The sequence below is a fragment of the Cryptotermes secundus genome, unplaced genomic scaffold (assembly GCF_002891405.2).
Source record: "Cryptotermes secundus unplaced genomic scaffold, Csec_1.0 scaffold296, whole genome shotgun sequence".
NCBI lineage: Eukaryota > Metazoa > Arthropoda > Insecta > Blattodea > Kalotermitidae > Cryptotermes > Cryptotermes secundus.
This window is the reverse complement of record NW_019737985.1, coordinates 649,592-669,144: the sequence shown is the minus strand read 5'-3', so window position 1 is coordinate 669,144 and position 19,553 is coordinate 649,592. Positions and strand designations below refer to the sequence as shown.

General features: G+C 38.0%; 2 protein-coding genes across 5 annotated transcripts in view; both read left to right on the top strand.

The window, feature by feature from the left end:
- Window positions 1–705: 705 nt before the first annotated feature.
- Window positions 706–5,690, top strand: LOC111870595 (SAP30-binding protein). Of its 3 annotated transcripts, none has more exons than XM_023863006.2 (3): window positions 706–1,147; window positions 1,495–1,658; window positions 1,806–2,631. In XM_023863006.2, the coding sequence occupies exons 2-3, from the start codon at window positions 1,601–1,603 to the stop codon at window positions 2,450–2,452; spliced, it is 705 nt and encodes a 234-aa protein (XP_023718774.1). In that variant the 5' UTR covers window positions 706–1,147; window positions 1,495–1,600; the 3' UTR covers window positions 2,453–2,631. The 3 variants fall into 3 exon arrangements, with proteins under 3 accessions (XP_023718774.1, XP_023718773.1, XP_023718772.1); XM_023863005.2 differs by adding an exon at window positions 5,350–5,690 and having other exon boundaries at window positions 711–1,147; window positions 1,495–2,393; XM_023863004.2 differs by having other exon boundaries at window positions 712–1,147; window positions 1,495–2,631.
- Window positions 5,691–10,903: 5,213 nt separating this feature from the next.
- Window positions 10,904–19,553, top strand: part of LOC111870594 (serine/arginine repetitive matrix protein 2) — a 60,510-nt gene continuing 51,860 nt past the window's right edge. For both annotated transcript variants that reach the window (XM_023863003.2, XM_033753910.1), the window contains exons 1-2: window positions 10,904–10,958; window positions 17,657–17,848. In XM_023863003.2, coding sequence (XP_023718771.1) covers window positions 10,944–10,958; window positions 17,657–17,848 — 207 coding nt within the window. In that variant the 5' untranslated portion in view covers window positions 10,904–10,943. The remainder of the gene's footprint in view (window positions 10,959–17,656; window positions 17,849–19,553) is intronic.

Genomic DNA, 19,553 nt, shown 5'->3' with positions numbered 1-19,553 from the left:
AGTAAATCTTGGTGTCGAGCCCCATCTGGGGCTCATGACCAGATATTNGAGGTATTCGGCCCCGCCTCCACACGGGGGGTATTCTTAAAGTGCTGCGTCTTTAAAATCAAAATATTAATTAGTGTTGGAAGTAATGTTTAGAATTGAGAGATTCATACATTTTTATTTATCAAATTACATACTTTACATATATAATTATTTGGCGTGTGTATGTGATAATAAGTGTTTCGCCGGGAAGTTGACATCCTTCTGCTTCTTCCCCTACTCAACTGACTTCTATGGTGAGTTACAATGCATAAATATTTTTCACACTGCCGCTTTTCTTCAAACCATCATTAAAATCAATTTAATAATACAATAATCAATTTTACGCTGAATAACATAAGTTTTTGGTGATCAGCATGGGATACGTTAATGAAAATTAGCACAAATTAATTTAATGATGTTGGTCTGAGGAAACTACAGAATGCTACAAGATTTCATTAGCAGTGATTGATAACTAATTTAAATGTAATTTTATGTTTGTCAACATGCCACACCGTATACATAAGTGTACTAATACTTTATGATTATGCTAAATTAAGTACTAATATTACGTTAGCTTAATGCATGAACTTTAATAAAAGTGGAACGGTATTTACGAGTAAATTTGTTGGGACTGGGCCCTCGTCTTATAAAAAAAGAACTTACTGGGCCGCGGTCTCATATAAAGGTTGAGAAGCACTGGTCTAGCCTCTGTACAATATAGTAAGGTAAATTTAATTATCACTTCGTATTTTTGAGTTATTACTACACGCGTAAAGAGAATTGAATTTAAAGTACCATTCATGTTGTACGATTTCACTATAATGATTGCGCCTTTGCACGAAGAAAAACAGGCAGAAGTAGAAGAGAGACTTTGTTGGTAGCATTGCTAATGGCTATCGAAGCGGTTCGGCCGAAACGCTAATTTCGAGAGCTGGTGAAGTTTGGTATTGTGTTATGTGCAGTCTGTTTCCCAGTGCCCAGTTATACGAGTATACGTGGTAGTGGGTGTTTGTGGTATCGAATTAACTAGTTTAAACAGTTGTGTATAAAATCGTGGCTTTCATATTATAAAGTAAATTGTGAGAAATGACCTGTTAATGTATGGAAGATCGTAAAGCAGGTAGGTGTATCGCTAATGCCCCATTGTTGTATGTACGAAGTACTTGACTCGAATTTCGGAAGGGCACACTGGTTGTCCTCAGGGAAGTTACTTATGATTTTCTTCAGTACCTCGAGGAAAGTTCCAAGATAGTTCCTCGATTAAGCAACCACCACTTCCCTTAAAATCCTTTCCAGCTCGTCCTTAACCAATCAATCATTCGGTGCTGTGCTATATGAGGGAGATACTGGTAGCGACGTAAAATTATCCACAAAGGAAATCAAGGTTTTAAATGCTTTGTGAATCTTTTTTGTTCCCTCAGGCTTTGTAACTCTTGAGCATCATTTTCTGTATCTTTTTCGTTTCAGGTTTCCATATGGTACAATTGCAAAAGGTGTCTTGGTGTTGAAGCCCTTTTGTCATTAGAGCTGCAGTCACATTGGAGGTAGACTGTGAACAGAGTTGTGTTACAAAATGTCTAGCCAGAGCTTTGCTCTTGCATCTCTTACTGCCACTTACACAGATTCTGAAGGTGAAGAGGATGGTGTTGTGGATGATAACGAGAAATCACCAAATGATGATAGTAGCGCAGATCCCAATATATCTAATATTACAACACCACCAGTTCCTGTAGTGCCTCCACGGTTAGTCTCATACCATGATGATACGGTTATTTCAGATGATGAAGGAACCCCAGGTGAAGGTGCAGAGCAAGAAAGGCAGAAGTCAGTAGGTAGTGAAGGGGATCCTTCAGATGGTGTCCATCTTCCTCCAGAACCAACAGGCCTTTGTTCAAATTTGTGTCAAGACAAGATAAGTCGTTTGTATGAAAGGATGCAATCAAATGGGTTGGACATGAATCATGTGATACAGCAGCGCAAAGATTTCCGTAATCCAAGCATTTATGAGAAATTGATTCAGTTTTGTAGTATAAATGAATTTGGGACAAATTATCCAGCCCACGCTTATGACCCTTTACGGTGGGGAAAAGAATCATTTTATGAAGAACTAGCTCGCGTTCAAAAAGCAGAGATGGATCGACGTGAGAAGGAACGGAAAGATAAAACAAAAGTTGAGTTTGTATCAGGTACAGCTAAGCGACCAGGTAGTGGCTCAGGAGCAGAAGATGATGCTAAACGACGGAAGTCAAAGTGGGATCAGGTTGGAACAATGGTGGCAGCTAACATGGCAGGAGGTACACAGGCTGGTCATATACTGAAACCAGCTGGACTGCTACAGCAACCATCATTAACAACAAGTGTTACAGGTACAAAGGGAACAGTTATATCAGCATTTGGCTCACTTCCCAAGAAACCACGAATCTGATATGGGTTTTGAAATTATGTACATTAAGTGTATAGTGAGGTGTGGTATTCTGACATGTTAGTTGTCTTGCTGTATGAAGTATGGACATGTTTGGTATAGAAGCATTGTAAGGTAAAGTTGCCCCAGTGTTTAACTAATTAAGCACTACACCATGAAGGTGTATGGGGGAGTGGATGTGTAGATCCACATTTTCTTGACCTCGGCATTAGCTGGAGGTGAGTGGTTAGCTTTATGCCCTGGCCACTTTACCCTCCCCCCCATGTAGAGAGCCCCCGGCACCCATTGGATAGGAGGTTGGGTGGACCCCAGAGCCGGTCTGGACAACATGGAGAAGAGAAAATTCTTGACCCTACCAGGACTCGAACTCTGACTCCTTGGTCATCCAGTCTGTAGTCAGCTGGCCCAACTACACTACCCCGACTCCAATACAAGCATTGTTAAATTATATAATACAGGTAAATCCCAATTTACACCATACTTTCAGTCCTAGAAAATGGAGTGTAATGTCAAAGCATGTATATGAACATGTTTTTTGTATATATTCAATGGGAAAACTAGGAATTTCATTCTATAATGAATCTTTTTTCATTGGCCGATATAACATGCAGTAACTCAGGAAAAGGATTTCAGCATATAAATATTATGTTAAATGACTTTACATTTATACAGTTAATTATATAATGTGCATTTAGCTTCGTGTTGAAGATCCAGTGAAATAACTATGAAATCAGTCTGAGTGAGCAGAGGGTGCAGAATGAACCATGCTTCTATTGAATGTTTCTGCTAGTAAGAAATGCATATATACAAAAGCACGTAATAAGAATTGTGTACATGTAATATAACTGTATTTGTAACTCACATAAAAACATGAGCGTAACCGTCCAGTAACTTCATAAGATGCATCTCGAACCATTACACTTCTAAAAACATAAATAAGCAGTTGAAGCGCATGAAGTGTAACTAGTTTAATAGAATGAGTAAAAGTATGGCCTTTACATATTTTGACCATTATTGGCTGTCATCAGAAGGTATAGTAATCGAGTGAAGTACGTGGTGGTGTGTGGGATGTGCTATGGTGGACTGCACACAGCACCACGCACTCAGTAAAATGTTTTACATAACCAACAATAGAAGCAAAGGCCATCCTTATATTCTTCTAGCTATTCAAGAAGCCTTTTAACTTGTTTTACCTTAGCCAATTGCTCTTGATAATATTATTTTTCAGCATCCTGTTGCATTGAAGTATCACTTGTGCTGTCTCTCTTCCATTTATAATACAACACACTTTTTATTTTATATGACATCAAACTTACATTGAGCTCACTAAAATGTCAGTTAAAATGTTCTTAAAATGTCATTCAACTTTAACTTTAATTTCTTGTTCCACCACATCCATTTGAAGCCGAAGCCTAGATACAGAATTGTGTAAAATTATCTTGCTAATACAATCAAGCAATTGTCTAATAAAATCTATGTATAATTTATAACAAAAATTGTTTACGTCATAATAAAGTTATTCTCTAATATTTAAACATTAAAACTTCAAAAAATTCAAGATGATATTTTTACATAAAATAACAAATATTGATAATACAGTTCTTTGATATAAAATAAATTCATCCTATACATTCTACTAAATATATTGTGACATGGATGGTGTAGCGGGAGGTGGGGTCACGTGAACTCTGTGATCTCACGAGTGACGTCACATACCCCCACTCCATCCGTGTGCAACGCTCGGTAGACACCCCTTTCCCAGCAGTGACGTAACACGGGACGCTGCAGTTGATACGTAGCCATAAAGAACTCCTGGCAGCACTGCCCAGCAACGCCTTTGTAAACACAGCGGTGAGTCCGTGCAACAACTGTTCCTAGGCAGTCGGTAAAAACGACGTTACACAACAATGGTGCCTGTTACGTAACTGTTTTCTGTGTTGTCCATAACGGGGCTAAATAAGGAGCAGCGAACACTATTCAAGAGTTAGTTACGAGTTAGCCAGGGAGTCAGTCAACCAGTCAGTTGTAGTCTAGCATCCGCAGTCTAGTATTTGTGATACTGCCGATGGCAGTAATTGTGAGATTGTAAGAGCGAGTGTGAAATAAAATTCACTATATCGAATACGGCGTGAAGTTATTTGTCGCGTTATACACAAACACATGACAATACTATATTTGTGTATATGTACTAGTTTTTTAAAAATATATGTAATAGTACGAATGCCGTCATGAATGCAACAATTTATTTGGTTGTAGATCTTTGTCTTTTCTTCCTCTACACTACATGTGTTGGCCGTAATTGGCCATCATCAGTTGTATTTTTCACTACGTAGCTGTCACACTGCACACAGTCCAAAATCTAATACATTAGCCTGTCAGTTTGTTTTAAAATCTCGCCAACACACACTCGTCAATTTGATTTTAGAATTACAGTTTAAAATTTAAAATTTCTAAAATTTACATTTTAAAATACCAGGGACACCTACTCTTGTCTACATGTGCTGCAGCGGCTATTTCTTGTTTTCAGCACTGTTCATGTATTATTCTGTACCGGCTCCCTGTATGTCTGTCGCTGCTCATCTTTAATACGGCATTTGTATTATTACATATAGAAGTGTATAGTGCAACAGGATGCTTAACTATAATATAATTATATTCTAGTTATTAAAGTCATTAAATATTCTACTCAGCATCTCATATACTTATGCATTTGTACAATGATTATCTCTTAATAAAAATTCGTTCAATGTATAAAATGAATTAGTATACAAAAAGTCCTTTAAGTTATGTTTAAAATTATTTATATTGTGACATGTTGACCCCTACCTCCCCAGCGGCATGTAGCGGTAACGTAGCGCTCGCGTAATAGGCTAGTCATCACCCCGCCACTCTCCCCGCAGTGACGTCACGAGCGGAGCCGAAGTGAGCCGAGCGGAGGCGGAGTTAGTCGAGCTCCCCCAACCTGGTAACTATGCAACGCGAGTCAACAGCGGTGACGTCACCAAGGGATATCGCGGTTGCCAGGCAGCAGCCAACAACTCCTGTGACGTGTCACGCAACAGGCACCACTGCGGCTATATAAGGGAACTGCACAGCAGCTATGACGAGTTGTAAAGTAACAGTCGCCGAGTAGAGTTGTAATGTGGACAGTCGCCGAGTTGAGTCGTGCTGTGGCCATCGCCAAGGTTAGCTCCGAGCAAGCCTACGAGTGAGTGTGTTATCAACGGTTCTCCAGTCAGCCGACTACAGTTGGAGTATAGCAGCCGTCGCGGAAAGAAGAACCGGACGTGTGTGTGATTGTGTAATTGGGAGTGTGTGATACAGTGATCCATAGCTCCCCTACTGTAAACGTGTAGCCTACTGAAGAGATAGTGAACTGATTTGCGATTAGGGTTATAAAGTGTGAAACCCCGCAACTGTGTGATAAGTAATTGTAGCCGTTACTTGTAGATTGTTGAATAAACCAATTAACGATCTCTACGGCGTCTTCGGTAACGAAACACGTTACAGTATTATTAAAGGTTGTTTTAATTTCATTGGGCAATGCATTGTACATCCTCAGAGCCATGTGAAATATATTTATATATATATACAAATATTCTCTGTTGGGCTACATGTTTTGGCCTCGCAGGGCCATATTCAGACTACACATTTTGATGACTCTACTGCACTGTGCTCACTTATGTTAATAGTACTCTTTGACGTACATCATCATTGTTCTCAGTTTTGGTGTTTCGAGCATGTCCTTCTATCCTTGTATTTCAGCTTCTATCTGTAATGTGAGTATATGTTTGTTAGTGTAAATCTGTCTTTAATTCTTGGCTTTGCTACAGAATTTTTACCATATATGCATCAGGCAATTTTAAATAATTACCCAAAAATTCATAATGAACCATCCACACCTAAAGAAATTGAGAAAATAATTAAAGCTTTTAAAACTAAAGATTATTGTGGATACGATCAAATATCTCTGAGGATAATGTTATATTTTAGCGTCCTGTTGCACTGATTTTCGTCCATGATATGTATGCAGTGTCCGTCTTGTAGTGCACTCAATTTCACCTGTTATTTCACGACATGTTTCGGCAACATAGTGCCATCATCAGGTGCTCCGTTTACACTAATCTATTGCATTGCTTGCCATTATATGTCATAGTAAAATTACAGTAGAACTTGGTTATAACGTCATCAGAGGGACCTAAAAATAGTGTCGTTATAAACGAATGTCGTTGTAACCGAAATGGGCACTTCCACAGTAGCCTTATGTTAGTCACGTAGAACTCTACCAAAAACCAAGTTAAAATGTTGCATTTTTTTAGTGAAATACGTAGTTAAGTACAGACTAACGTAACATTAACGTCGAATTTCCCAAATGTGTAATATCAAAGACATATTACAGCGCTTTTCACTGACAATACACACCGCACTAATACTGTATATTAAAGGTAGGCCTACTCACCAAATTACAGTAGATTACATCAATTGTTGTGCCTTACTGTACCTAGATACGAGTACAGTAATCAGTTATCTTCATCTGTTTCCTGTTACTTGCCCAATACACACTTTCTAAATTACGTTCAATGTCCATATCAGAGAAATTCAGGAATGAAAATGACGTTACATACGAGGTTGATGCATTTGTGCATGTCGTACTAAGCAAGGTATAAAAACAGTTGCTTTATGAGGAATTAGTTCGTACCATTGAATATTTGACGCAATAGACAAGGTGTCGCAGAAACCGGTGTTGCTATAACCAAGTTTTACTGTATTTAAAAAGTATTTAAAAAATGTTTCTCAACTATAATAATTTTTTTCATATACACTAAAAACTTATTAAGATTATTCATCTGTTGTGTCCCAATTCAAATCTCTGAGGATCACTAAACTCAGTGCACCATATATAAGCTCTCCATTAAGTTATATTTGTAATAAAATTTTACAATGTGGGGTATTCCCTGATCGATTAAAATACTCTGTAGTTAAGTCAATACATAAATAGGGAGATAAATCAACATTAGCTAACTACAGACCCATCTCAGTACTAACATCCTTCTCAAGAATTGTAGAGAGAGTAATGTATAACAGACTCGTAAATCATCTCATGAAACATACTATTATTAGTCCAAATCAGTACGGCTTCCAAGAAAATCTATCGATAGACAGTGCTTTATATACGTAGCTGATTCCAAAAGTAAGGTCTCCAAAGCGCTGGGTAATTTTTTGTGTGGCTGTTGGCAACCCTGTTGCATTAGTTGCTTCCCCCACTCCCCCCAATACCACCAAGCATGCGCGCACGTAGCTAGGACGCTCAGTCTTGGCACAGTTGCCGTTAGAAATGGAGCTCCCGATTACTAAAACCGCGAAGTGTGAGATTCGCGCAGTTATTCGGTTTTTGAACGCAAAAGGGACTAAACCAATTGAAATTCGTCGTCAATTGGTGGAAGTGTATGGCGAGTCATGCATGGACATAAAGAATGTCCGCAAGTGGTGTAGGGAGTTTGAATCTGGTCGTACTGCAATACACGAAAAAAGAACTGGGAGACCGTCAATTTCTGACAAGACAGTCGCGAAGATTGAGTGAGTCATGCGTCAGGATAGGCGCATCACACTTGATGATCTCTGCATTTCGGTTCCCGAGGTTTCCCGAACCACCATTTATCGGGTTTTGACAGAGAAGTTGAATTATCGGAAGGTGTGCGCAAGATGGGTCCCGCGAATGCTCACGGAAGACTACAAACGGCAGAGAGTTGACTCTTCCCGTGAATTTCTTCGCCGCTATGCTGACGAAAAGGACAACTTCTTGAATTCAATTGTCACAGGCGACAAAACCTGGGCGTACCACTTCACACCTGAGACAAAACAACAATCACGTCAGTGGCGGCATTCCTCTTCGCCTAAGCCTCGAAAATTCAAGCAAACACAGTCTGCCGGTAAAGTCATGGCAACTGTGTTTTGGGATCGAAACGGGGTATTGTTGGTTGACTTTATGGAAACTGGGACCACAATAAACGCTGAGAGATATTGTGAGACACTGAGAAAACTCAGGCGGGCGATTCAGAACCGGAGAAGAGGGATGTTGAGCAAGGGCGTAAGCATTCTCCACGATAACGCTTGCCCCCATGCTGCCCGACAAACCGTCTATCAACTGCAACAGTTTGGATGGAACATCATCACCCATCCACCCTATAGTCCGGGCTTGGCGCCCAGTGACTACCATCTCTTTCCAAAGTTGAAAGAACATTTGTCTGGAAAGCGCTTCAACAATGACGATGAGGTGAAAGCTGAGGTTCGAAGTTTCCTGAACAGCATGGAGGTGAACTGGTAAGACATGGGCATACAAAAACTGCCACTGCACCTACAAAAATGAATCAACCGAAATGGCGATTATGTAGAGAAATGAGTACATGTTCAAGATTCAACTGATGTATCCAAAATTGAAAATAAATGTTTATTTTATATTTTCAAACATAGGAGACCTTACTTTTGGAATTACCCTCGTACTTTAATAAATGCAAATTTAACTGCACTAAATAACAAACTAACAGCCAAGGGACTATTTTGCGATGTTGAAAAAGCTTTTGATTGTGTAAATCACAACATCCTTCTCCACAAACTGGAAATATATGGAATCACTGGAGTGTCCAAGAAATTATATTCACAATATCTTAAGGATAGATACCAGTGCGTTAGCTTGAAAGATAGGATAACTTCTTCTAATATCACCTCTAATTGGTCTAAAATACAGCAAGGGGTATCACAGAGCTCTGTATTGGGTCCTCTGCTGTTCTTATTGTATATTAATGATCTCCCCAAGCTACTGCTGATTCTACTTTATCTATCTTGTTCACTGATGATACCAGCCTCATAGTCATTGATAATATCCCCAACATTATGGAAACTAAACTTAATGTAAGTCTTTTAATCATAGATAAATGGTTTAAATCAAATTTGTTATCAGTCAATCTTTTGAAAACTTTCACTATGCAATTTATATCCAAAAACTCTGTTCCTACCAAGGCCTCCACTTCTTGTAATATTAGTGATATAGTGGAAGTCTTTCATCTCACATTTCTTGGTTTGGAAGTTGATAACGTCCACTCTTGGAATATACATATTTATTCAGTTATTAACAAACTAACTACAGTTTGCTTTATGATAGGATCTGTCAGACCTTATATGTCAGGCTCATCATTGGTGAAGATACCATATTTACGCATGTATAGGCCGCAGCACAATTTTCAGACAGAAATTACAGAAAAAATAATTTTCTTGGAATATTATTTCAGGAGTAGAACACCCTGTATTACTAATTATGAATATAATTTTTTTTAAATGAAGTATGATTTCGAATATAAGCAGCACCCCAGTTTTCCTCTTGAATTTTTGGCAAAAAATGTGCGGCCTATACATGCGTAAATACAGTGTATCATTCTCTGTTTCATTCTATACTATCATATGGAATTGTATTTTGGGGACAGGCAACCAATACCAAGAAACTCTTTATGATACAAAAAAAAGGCAGTTCCTTTAATGACAGGATATTATAACAGGCATTCATGTAGAAATCTTTTCAGGCAGCTCTTGGTATTTTACCATTGAAGTCACAATATATTTATTCAGTTTTGCTCTTTGTCTCAAAGAATAGAAAACTTTTCACCACTAGTAATGATGCACATAATCTCCAGACAAGGCAGAGTAGTAATTTATATCTCCCAACTTCCACCTTAACGCTGTACCAGAAAGGTGCTTACTTTACAGGTATAAAGTTATTTAATAATCTACCTCTTGAAATAAAGGGGATTGTTGGGATACACAAGCAATATAAGATTTCTTTAAGAAGATACTCGATTGCCCATTGTTTTTATGACTTGGAGGAGTGTTATAGTGTTAATGAATGATGTAAACTAATGGTTTTATATGAATAGTATGTTACTCTATATTGTATTATATGAGTCTATCTGTATAATAGTTTTATTGTATTGTTTTTATATCATTTATTTTATTGCTTTATGATTTTGACATGTTCTAATTATTTATTTGAGCTCAACTTATACCTGAACTATACTTATGATTGTATTGTACTTTTATATTCTGCTTATCTTGACATATTTTAATTAATATTTGACATGTTCTATATCCTATGGTTTGTAACCAGTTTTATTGGATCATCCGGAATTCGAAATAAATTAAATTACAAAGCCGGATGGGAATTACCAAAGCCCTTTTTGTATTTACAATATTTTTTCTGCAATAAAAAAAAATACGCCAAGGTTGCTATACCGGAACGCAATTGGAAACGTTCACCTACAACAGTAAACCGACTGCTGTACACCACGGATCATCATGAAATGAACGATCATGAAGGCTATATAGCTCAGACAAATGTTGACCGTTTCCATGGTTTCCATAGTAATCTCCCTCGCAACAAATTGTAGGTTACCCAGCATTCCATGAGTCGTCACAGTTGTGAGCGTTGTGAGGAGTGAAGAAGAAAATGGCGTTACGTAAGGTTGGTGTAGTTAATATACTGTTTGTTTTTAGGATATATATAAACAATTACAGAAAGTTCTAGTCTTATAAGAATTATTTGATTGAACACACATTATCTTATGTGCAGAGTACTGTGATTGCATACCCATGAATTTTGTAGACAGATTGGAAGATTACGGAATTGACTGCTGTTTATGTGAGGACAGTTGTTAAAATCATTATATATATATATATATATATATATATATATCTGAAAAACACAACAGGATGCAACCAGAGTCGTTACTACTTAGGGGAAAGATATGCATTAAAACTTCATGTAAAATGTAAATATACTCGTATTGTAAAAGTCAGGCACGTCTTACCGTCAGAGAGAGCGCCCCACATCAACAAACCCGCTACTGTCTGACAAACAAAAATCTGCTCTTAAGTCCCAAGTGGGTTCTTGTCGCAAAGACGGACTGGCCGACTAACCGTCGGTCTAGCATAACTTTAAGGTTGCAACCAGTGAAGATAGTATTCAGATTTGTTTGTAGCTCCATAATTTTACCAAGTTTGCATAATTAGATCTTTCACAAACAGTACTGTTTGCAGAGGATGGTTGAACATTTCGTAGCATAATGACTGTTTGTACGTATGTAAAGGATGGGCCATAAAAACCGGCCCTCGCACTGCGACCTTCAGTAAACTCTTGCTAATGACGGTTTTCTGCTAATTATGTTTGCAGTGGAATATTCGCAAATTTACATTAATAAAAAGCATGGTCCATTCATCCCATAGGCAATTGCGTTATTGTTTTACAGTTAATATTTGAGAAAGACGTATGAGGTTGATATGTCATGAATGTGAGTTTAATATAATACAATTTTCAAGACTGAAGCCTGGTCAGGCAGATTATTGTTCAAGAAAGAGTGAATGTAGTAGCTATAGTTATTGAAGATAGATTCACCGCCTGTCATACATTCATGTTGTACTCAGCATTATGTATGTTATACATTTAAGTATTGTACTGCATCACCCTTATTAGTGGACACAGACATACTGTAGCCGTACCATTGACACCACCAGGTTTATTTGTAATCAGGATTTCTTTTTATAGTAATTATGCATAGGATGTAATGAGGAACATTCAAAGGTGACTTAGCCCGATTCTTGGTTTCAAGAATAGGGCCTGCTTCACTGCTACAAAGACCAGGCAGGAAGCACACTGCAGAGTTTTCCTGGAAATTCAGTTCGAAATTTGACGGGCGGGATCCTTTGGTAAAGTTACACTTGACAGGTTTTGAACCCCGTAAGTCAAAAGTGGGAAGGCCAGCAACCCACACTACTCGTATAATTTTTCAAGCAGCAGTCAAAAACGACGTTAGGACTTTAAGGTCCAAAGTCCCAAACTAAAGCTAGGTGATGGGAGCAGTGAAAATTGTGGTTAACTCCCTAAATTCGAATTGTTCCAATCAGCCGAAATTAGGATAGTAACTTGGAGGCAGAGTTGAAGCTGTGAAGATTTCTTGCTTCAAAGAAGAGTGAGTCTGCTAAAAACGAGTCTCTGAACAACTTTCCAAGTGTATGGCTGAAAAATTTGCATCACTGGCAGCTTGGTTCAGAAGTCAAATTTAAAAATGTTATATTTTAGCATCCTGTTGCACTGATTCATGTCCATGATGTGTGTTTTTGCTAACCGTCTTACAGTGCACACAATTTCACGCCAATCCTCCTCTATGGGAGCACTCTTCCTACATTTATGTGTATATTGTGCTCTGTGTTGTGTCCTTCTCTTTTGACTGTGTGCGTTGTAAAAGTGAAGAGAAATGTGAAATTGTGTGCACTGTAAGACGGTTGGCAAAAATACACATCATGGTCAATTTTAAAAACAAAATTATATTAAGAGTGTTACTGGAAAATCTCTAAATATCTCAGCTAAATTAATTAGACGGAAAATTAGCGCGAATCTTAATTTGGCTTAAAAGTTTAAGTGAAAGTGTAATCACTTCTATGTGTTGTGCTAAAAAGTAGTCGCCAAATAACTAGCAAGGGATCCAGTCGCAAAAGTTTGAGTGATTTCAAGTTTGTTTAAGGGATTAAGGACTATTACCTGAACATCAAAAAGTGCTCATTAAACAGTGTGTGGTAATGTTTAGCTATAAACATTCTTATCTTTCCCACCAACGGGAAGCCTGTATGCATCCTGATACAGAATCTCATCGCTCTAGTGTGAATGCAGTACCTATCACATGTAGTTTCTGGTTCATCCCGCCTTTTTCCTGAAAAGTAAGCCTTTATAGTAAGCTTACTGGCGCCCAGCATTCATGCAACCCATATCCCACAAACATTAAATGTCCACAACACCAACAAAAAGGGAAGAACTGGACAAGAAGGACGCAGCAGCAACCTGTAAACTCGAAGTAACAACAGGTGAGAGGGAACGGCTAGAGGAGCAGCTGCAACCAGCAACAAAGGGGCATGAAGGACGGTAAGAGAGGAGATGTCGCCAAACATGTAGGCAAATGGTTACAATACATACATATATTCCGTGGATCCCCATTAGTCAGGAATTACCTTAGAATGTGGAATAGATCATAAAAACATGTAATATAATATGCACTACAATTGAAGCAATTTTAAACGTTTCACATAAAATATACGCACTTTACATAAGGTAATCAATCTTCAGGTAGTGCATCCTGTTGTGTTAACTTAATAATTTAATTATTTTTTCTGCCTCAAAACAAGAACAAAAAACTAGACCACAATCAAAACAGCACTCATAGATAACTACATATTGTAGCATCATAATTGCAATGATGAACACCAATACGAGAGATACCAATATGAGATAATTAAATATGACATAACGAGCAACATTTTAATTCATTATCTGAGTGTATTGTATGACTTAACGTTTAATATTTTATATTGTTTTATTTTCTTATAGATGCCTTTATTCACATCTCTAGGCACCCATTTAATTGAAACCTTTTATTCCAGTTTTTATATATTTACAAGAATAGTATTAATTCTAACAAAATACTGAATATATTAACTATGTGTAAAATGAGATACATTAGTAACATGTGTTATATTATAATATAAAGTAAAAAGTAAAGGTATCCCTGTTACAGACTGTGGAGACCAATAAGGTTGTGATATGTTGAGGTTCCCACATTTTCTAGATAATCGGCTCATAGATGGCAGTAAGGTTGTCAGCCTTACACACCGGCCGCCCTTTACCCCCGAGAATATTCCTGGTACTCATTTCTATTAGAGGCTGAGTCGACGCCAGGGCCATATTGCGTCTGGAAGGATTAGGTAAATTGAAAAAATCCGCCTCATTGGGATTCAAACCTGCGACCTCCCGGCTTGTAGCATTATTATTATTATTATTATTATTATTATTATTATTATTATTATTTGGAGGGGGTGGGTTTAGTGCCTCGACCAACTATGCTACTGCGTGCCCATATTGTAATATATGAATTCATATAAAACACAGTTCAATAGTTTGAGAACAGTTGTTAGAGTATATTACCTGATGATGGCTTTAGAAGCCAAAACATGTAGCACACTGCCATACCATTAAGACCAATAAACTAATTATACACAATAATGTGAATGCGATTTGGTAGTTCTTGTGTAGGGATAGAAAAACAAAAATTATAAGGTAATCAAGTGCTTCAAATTGATCCACACACATACATCAATACTGTACAGTAATGCTATTTATAGAATACTTAAAAAAACATTATGAGTCATTTTTAGATAATAGGAATTCATCAACGGAGTGCTTATTTAAATTGTGCCTTTTCATTTACAAGAATTTCAAGGCTAGATGGTAGATTGTTGAAAATTTGTTGCCATCATAGTATGCACTTTTCTCAAAACGAGTTTGGCAGTTGGTACATGAAGATGGTACTTGTTTCTTGTGATAACAGTGTACAACTGAGCTAGTCTGAAAATGTACTTCGTTATTAACAGTGGAGCTCCTTAATGAAAATGTGTATTTGCACAGAAGCTGTGAGATACCTGATCTCTTGAATAGACCCCTACTTGAATTTCTGGATTTGACACCTACCATGATTCTGACGGTTCTCCTGTTTTTGTTTTCTTTTAATGTAAACATGTTTTTGCTGATTAGATGATTTACTCCGCTTCAGTCTTTAGATGTTAAATTGGTTTTTGGTAGGAAGGTAGAAGTAGAAAGTGGCTAATACCGTCATCACTTTCTGTATAATGATTTATATGATTCATATTAATGTAATTCGGAGACGATGTGGTTAATAAGATTTGAGTATGTGATAAAAATTGTGTTTTTGAAGTTAAATATATTGATGTGGAGTTACTGGAATAAACACTGCAGTTCATAAGGGGCCGCTGTTTTGCTTCAGAAACTAATCAGAAATGTAACATACATAGGTAAGTCAATAATTATCCGCAATGTAGCTATAAATTTTATTTCAATACAAATAGAAAACTTACATTAACGTCGTTTTTCAACATAGTCCCCTTGCTTTCAATGCACTTGGTCCATCGTATCACGAGCTTCCTGATGCCTTCAGAAAAGAAGGTTTTCGGCTGAGCAGCAAGCCACGCCCGCACCGCTTCCTTCACTTCTTGGTCCAAGGTGAATCAACGGCCCCTTAGTCCCTCTTTGAGTGGACCAAACAAGTGGTAGTCAGAAGGGGCGAGATCAGGACTATACGGAGGATGAGCCATTACATCAAACTTGAGTTGCCGGATGGTTTCAGCAGTGTGGGCAGCAGTATGTGGACGAGCATTGTCGTGCAACAACACAACACCTTTCGACAGTAGTCCTCGGCGTTTGCTTCGAATTGCAGACTTTAGCCTGTCAGTAAGCATCTCACTGTAACGAGCACTGTTTATTATTGTGCCCCTCTCCTGATAATGTTCCAGTACTGGGCCTTGTGAGTCCCAAAAAACAGTAAGCATCAGTATTCCTGCGGATGGTTGGCTTTTGAACTTTTTCTTGCTGGGCGATTGTGGATGTTTCCATTCCATACTCTGCCGTTTACTCTCCGGCTCGCAATGATGGATCCATGTTTCGTTACCAGTGATGATTGTGTCTAAGCAGACGTCACATTCGTTACCATAGCAATCCAAATGTTGTTGGCAAATGCCCAAGCGCGTTTGTTTGTGCAACACTGTCAGTTGTTTTGGGACCGTTGCAGCAAAACACTGTTCCCGTATTGTGCTGAAAGTCTTGGATGGATTGTGGCCTCTGATACACCTTCCGACCACAAAAACCGCATCACTGAACGTTGCTCTTCTTTGGTGCAAACAGAAAGCGGAGTAGCCATGATTAACGGCAAGGCAGCGACGATGGAACTGACCTAGCAACATCAAACCTGCGCAGAAATAATGACAAGGAAACCACACTTGGCGATGCTGTGCAAAATGACAGTGCTGCCAACAGAAACACAAATACAGCTGCATTGCAGATAATTATTGACTTCCCCTCGTACTTTCAGCCTCTAACAGAAATGAGTACCAGGAATTAATTAAATAATTTTCCTGGGGAATAAAGCATGACCGGTGCATAAGGCTGACAACCTTATCACCATCTTTGAGCCTTCACAGCCTGTTACAGGGATAGCTTTACTTTTACTTTCTACTTTTTACTTTGCAGGCACCTATAACACTATTTGTTCATTATGATTTTTTACCTGCAGTTGTCTGTTCTTTCCTCCTCCTTATTTCATCTATTTTTAGATTTTTCTGAAGTTTGACTTTAATTAAACTTAATTTTTGTACATGATATGTAAGCAATGTCCGTCTTTTAGTGCAGTCAATTTTACTTGTCACTTCACAACATGTTTTGGCACTACAGTGCCATCATCAGGTGCTCCATTTACGTCAATCTATTTCATTGCTTGCCATTACGTCATTGTAAAATTTCAAAAGTATTTAAAAATGTTCGTCAATTATAATAAATATATATACTGAAAACTTGTTAAGATTATTTATCTTATCTGTCCCAATTCTAACACCACGCATAGTTTCACCACTATGGGAGTCATTCCTCTTATTCTCAGGGTATATTGTGTCTCATGTTGCGTGTTCCCTGTTTGGTTGCGGGTACGACTCCCATAGTGGTGAAACTATGCGTGGTGTTAGAATTGGGACAGATAAGATAAATAATCTTAACAAGTTTTCAGTATATATATTTATTATAATTGACGAACATTTTTAAATACTTTTTAAATTTTACAATGACGTAATGGCAAGCAATGAAATAGATTGATGTAAATGGAGCACCTGATGATGGCACTGTAGTGCCGAAACATGTTGAGAAGTGACAAGTAAAATTGAGTGCACTAAAAGACGGACATTGCTTACATATCATGGACGAAGATCAGTGCAACAGGATGCTAAAATACAACATTATTAATTTTTGTAGCCTTCCTGGAAAATTGAGAGGACTGTGTTTGCTTTTGTAGTTTTATATTTTCTGATTATAGATGGATGAAGCCAAGTTTTTTTCCCTTTTTTTGACATTGTTATACATTTAACATTTTTCTGTGTGATAAATTAGAGAGGAAAATACAAAAGGTTATCCACCAGCCAGTTCCAATGTGAATGTCCAGTATTATTATATGTAAGATGTGGATTATGTTACAAATAGCACAGGAGCATTTTTGATCTACAAAACAGTTTCCTGGAATTTTTTGTGGTTTCCATTGATAATTGGCTTTGTAATTTCAGAAACCTGATGATGATGAAGATGACTTAGAGGCTCTTCGTCTGGCAGCCTTACAGACTCTAAGAAGTAATAAGCAAGTAGCAGATAGTTCAAGCAGTCTCAGCAGCAAATTGCACCAACCACAACACAGTGCTGTTCCTGGTCTTGGGAGGGGATTTAGTGGTGGTATAACGTGCACCCAACCAGGAAGAAAAGTAAGTAGCTATTGAAAGAAAATGATTTTATAAAGGACCTAGCTTACAAGTAAGATCTGGCTATGGTATGCATCCCCTTCCACAACATTTATAGAACAGTATAATCCTTTAAAGCAAAATCAATGTGTATTTAGCAGATCTTGTGTTAAGACTGCAGAAATATACGTAGTTGCTTAATATTGATGGGTGAGTTAATGGAGACAAGTATTAAATGTCTGAAACATGCTGATAGATGATGAGGAAAGAGATTGTGTCAGCTGGCTATTAGATTGTATTCCTGGAGCCCAGCTTCATACTGTGTTTGTGACATGACCCACTACCTTAGGAAGAGACGTGATCTGCTGCAAGGCAGCGGCACAGTAAGTGCACTATTATGTCGTCAGACAAGTGAGCCATTGCATGACAATGAATAACATGCAACAATAGAAGAATTGCTGTAGATAGTGTTTTCTATGCAGTCCAGCTTGAGGCTGTATATAGCAAAGATGGATAAGAAGGGTTAAGTTTCCTGTGTAGAGACGGGGTCAAATACATCCACTGTAGACCTGTGAGTTGTAGGAGGTGGCGAAAAAGGAAGTCTCAAATCTGACCCAGTAAAATATGATCGCGAGTCCCATGGGGGCTCAGAGCAGAGAATGACTGCACTGGCAAAGGCCAGCAGCAGTTGTAAACAAAAGAGCCATCTTCTCGTCAGAGAGAGCGCCCCATGTGAACAACCCTGAAACTGTCTGATGGTAATAAAAATGTGGTCATAAACCCCAGATGGATGCTTTAGTCCAAGACACACTGGCCAACTGACTGTCAGTTGTGACATAAGACTCAGACTCAGAAAGGTTAAGTCATTCATGAGTTGAGATTTGACAGTTGGAGTAATCAGCTCTGAGGCAGTCACAGCTGTTAAAGGTGTGAACTCTGAAGCTAAGAAATCTACACTGTTAGAGCCATAACCTAACAGCTGCTAATTGAGACCAACTGAGAAGACTTAGTGTGTGCTGTAGTGAGAAGTCTGGTGCATGAATTAGCCAGTATTATTACTTGTTGCAGTTTATAAATCCAATTACCAATCCAAATCCCATGTATAATTACTGACACATGACAAAATATTTGCAACAAGCATTTCCACTGGTAGCAAGACAAATCAGTACAAAATGTAGAAAATTATAATTAAATTTTGAAGCAAATTTATTCCAGTGGCAGTGTAAAGAGAGTTGCCTAGATGGAGTACCTAATAGGAAAGTATGAGCCTTGAATTTTGAGATCAGAGCAGGAAAAATCTTGATCCTGATTTAAATGTTGATTTTCAGTCTCAGACACTGAGAATTTACAGATAACTGATTTCCTTTGCACTGTAACATACGGGGTACATAATTCATCACGCTTGTAATGGTTGGCAACAACATGTTGACCAAATGTGCTCTCTCCCACATTCTGTGTTGGTGAAATAGACTGAATATCTGAAATATGGCAATTTATGAAAGATTTTCATTGAATTGGTAATGTGATTTCAAAGGAGGTTTTGGTATACTTTGATATGTTATACATAGGTCATACCGAAAGTCATGAGCAATTTTTATTTTGCATGCAACCTGGGAACAGCAGATGAAAGAGAGTACGGTGGTAGGTGCAACCACCTGTTGTGTTAACCTTGAGGGTCTTGTGACGTCAATAGCTTGCATCACGTGACCAGTATCACTCCTAACAAAAT

What these genes read in the sequence shown, in the direction of transcription:
- LOC111870595 (XM_023863004.2), top strand. Translation starts at nt 1,601, where the DNA reads ATGTCTAGCCAGAGCTTTGCTCTTGCATCTCTTACTGCCACTTACACA.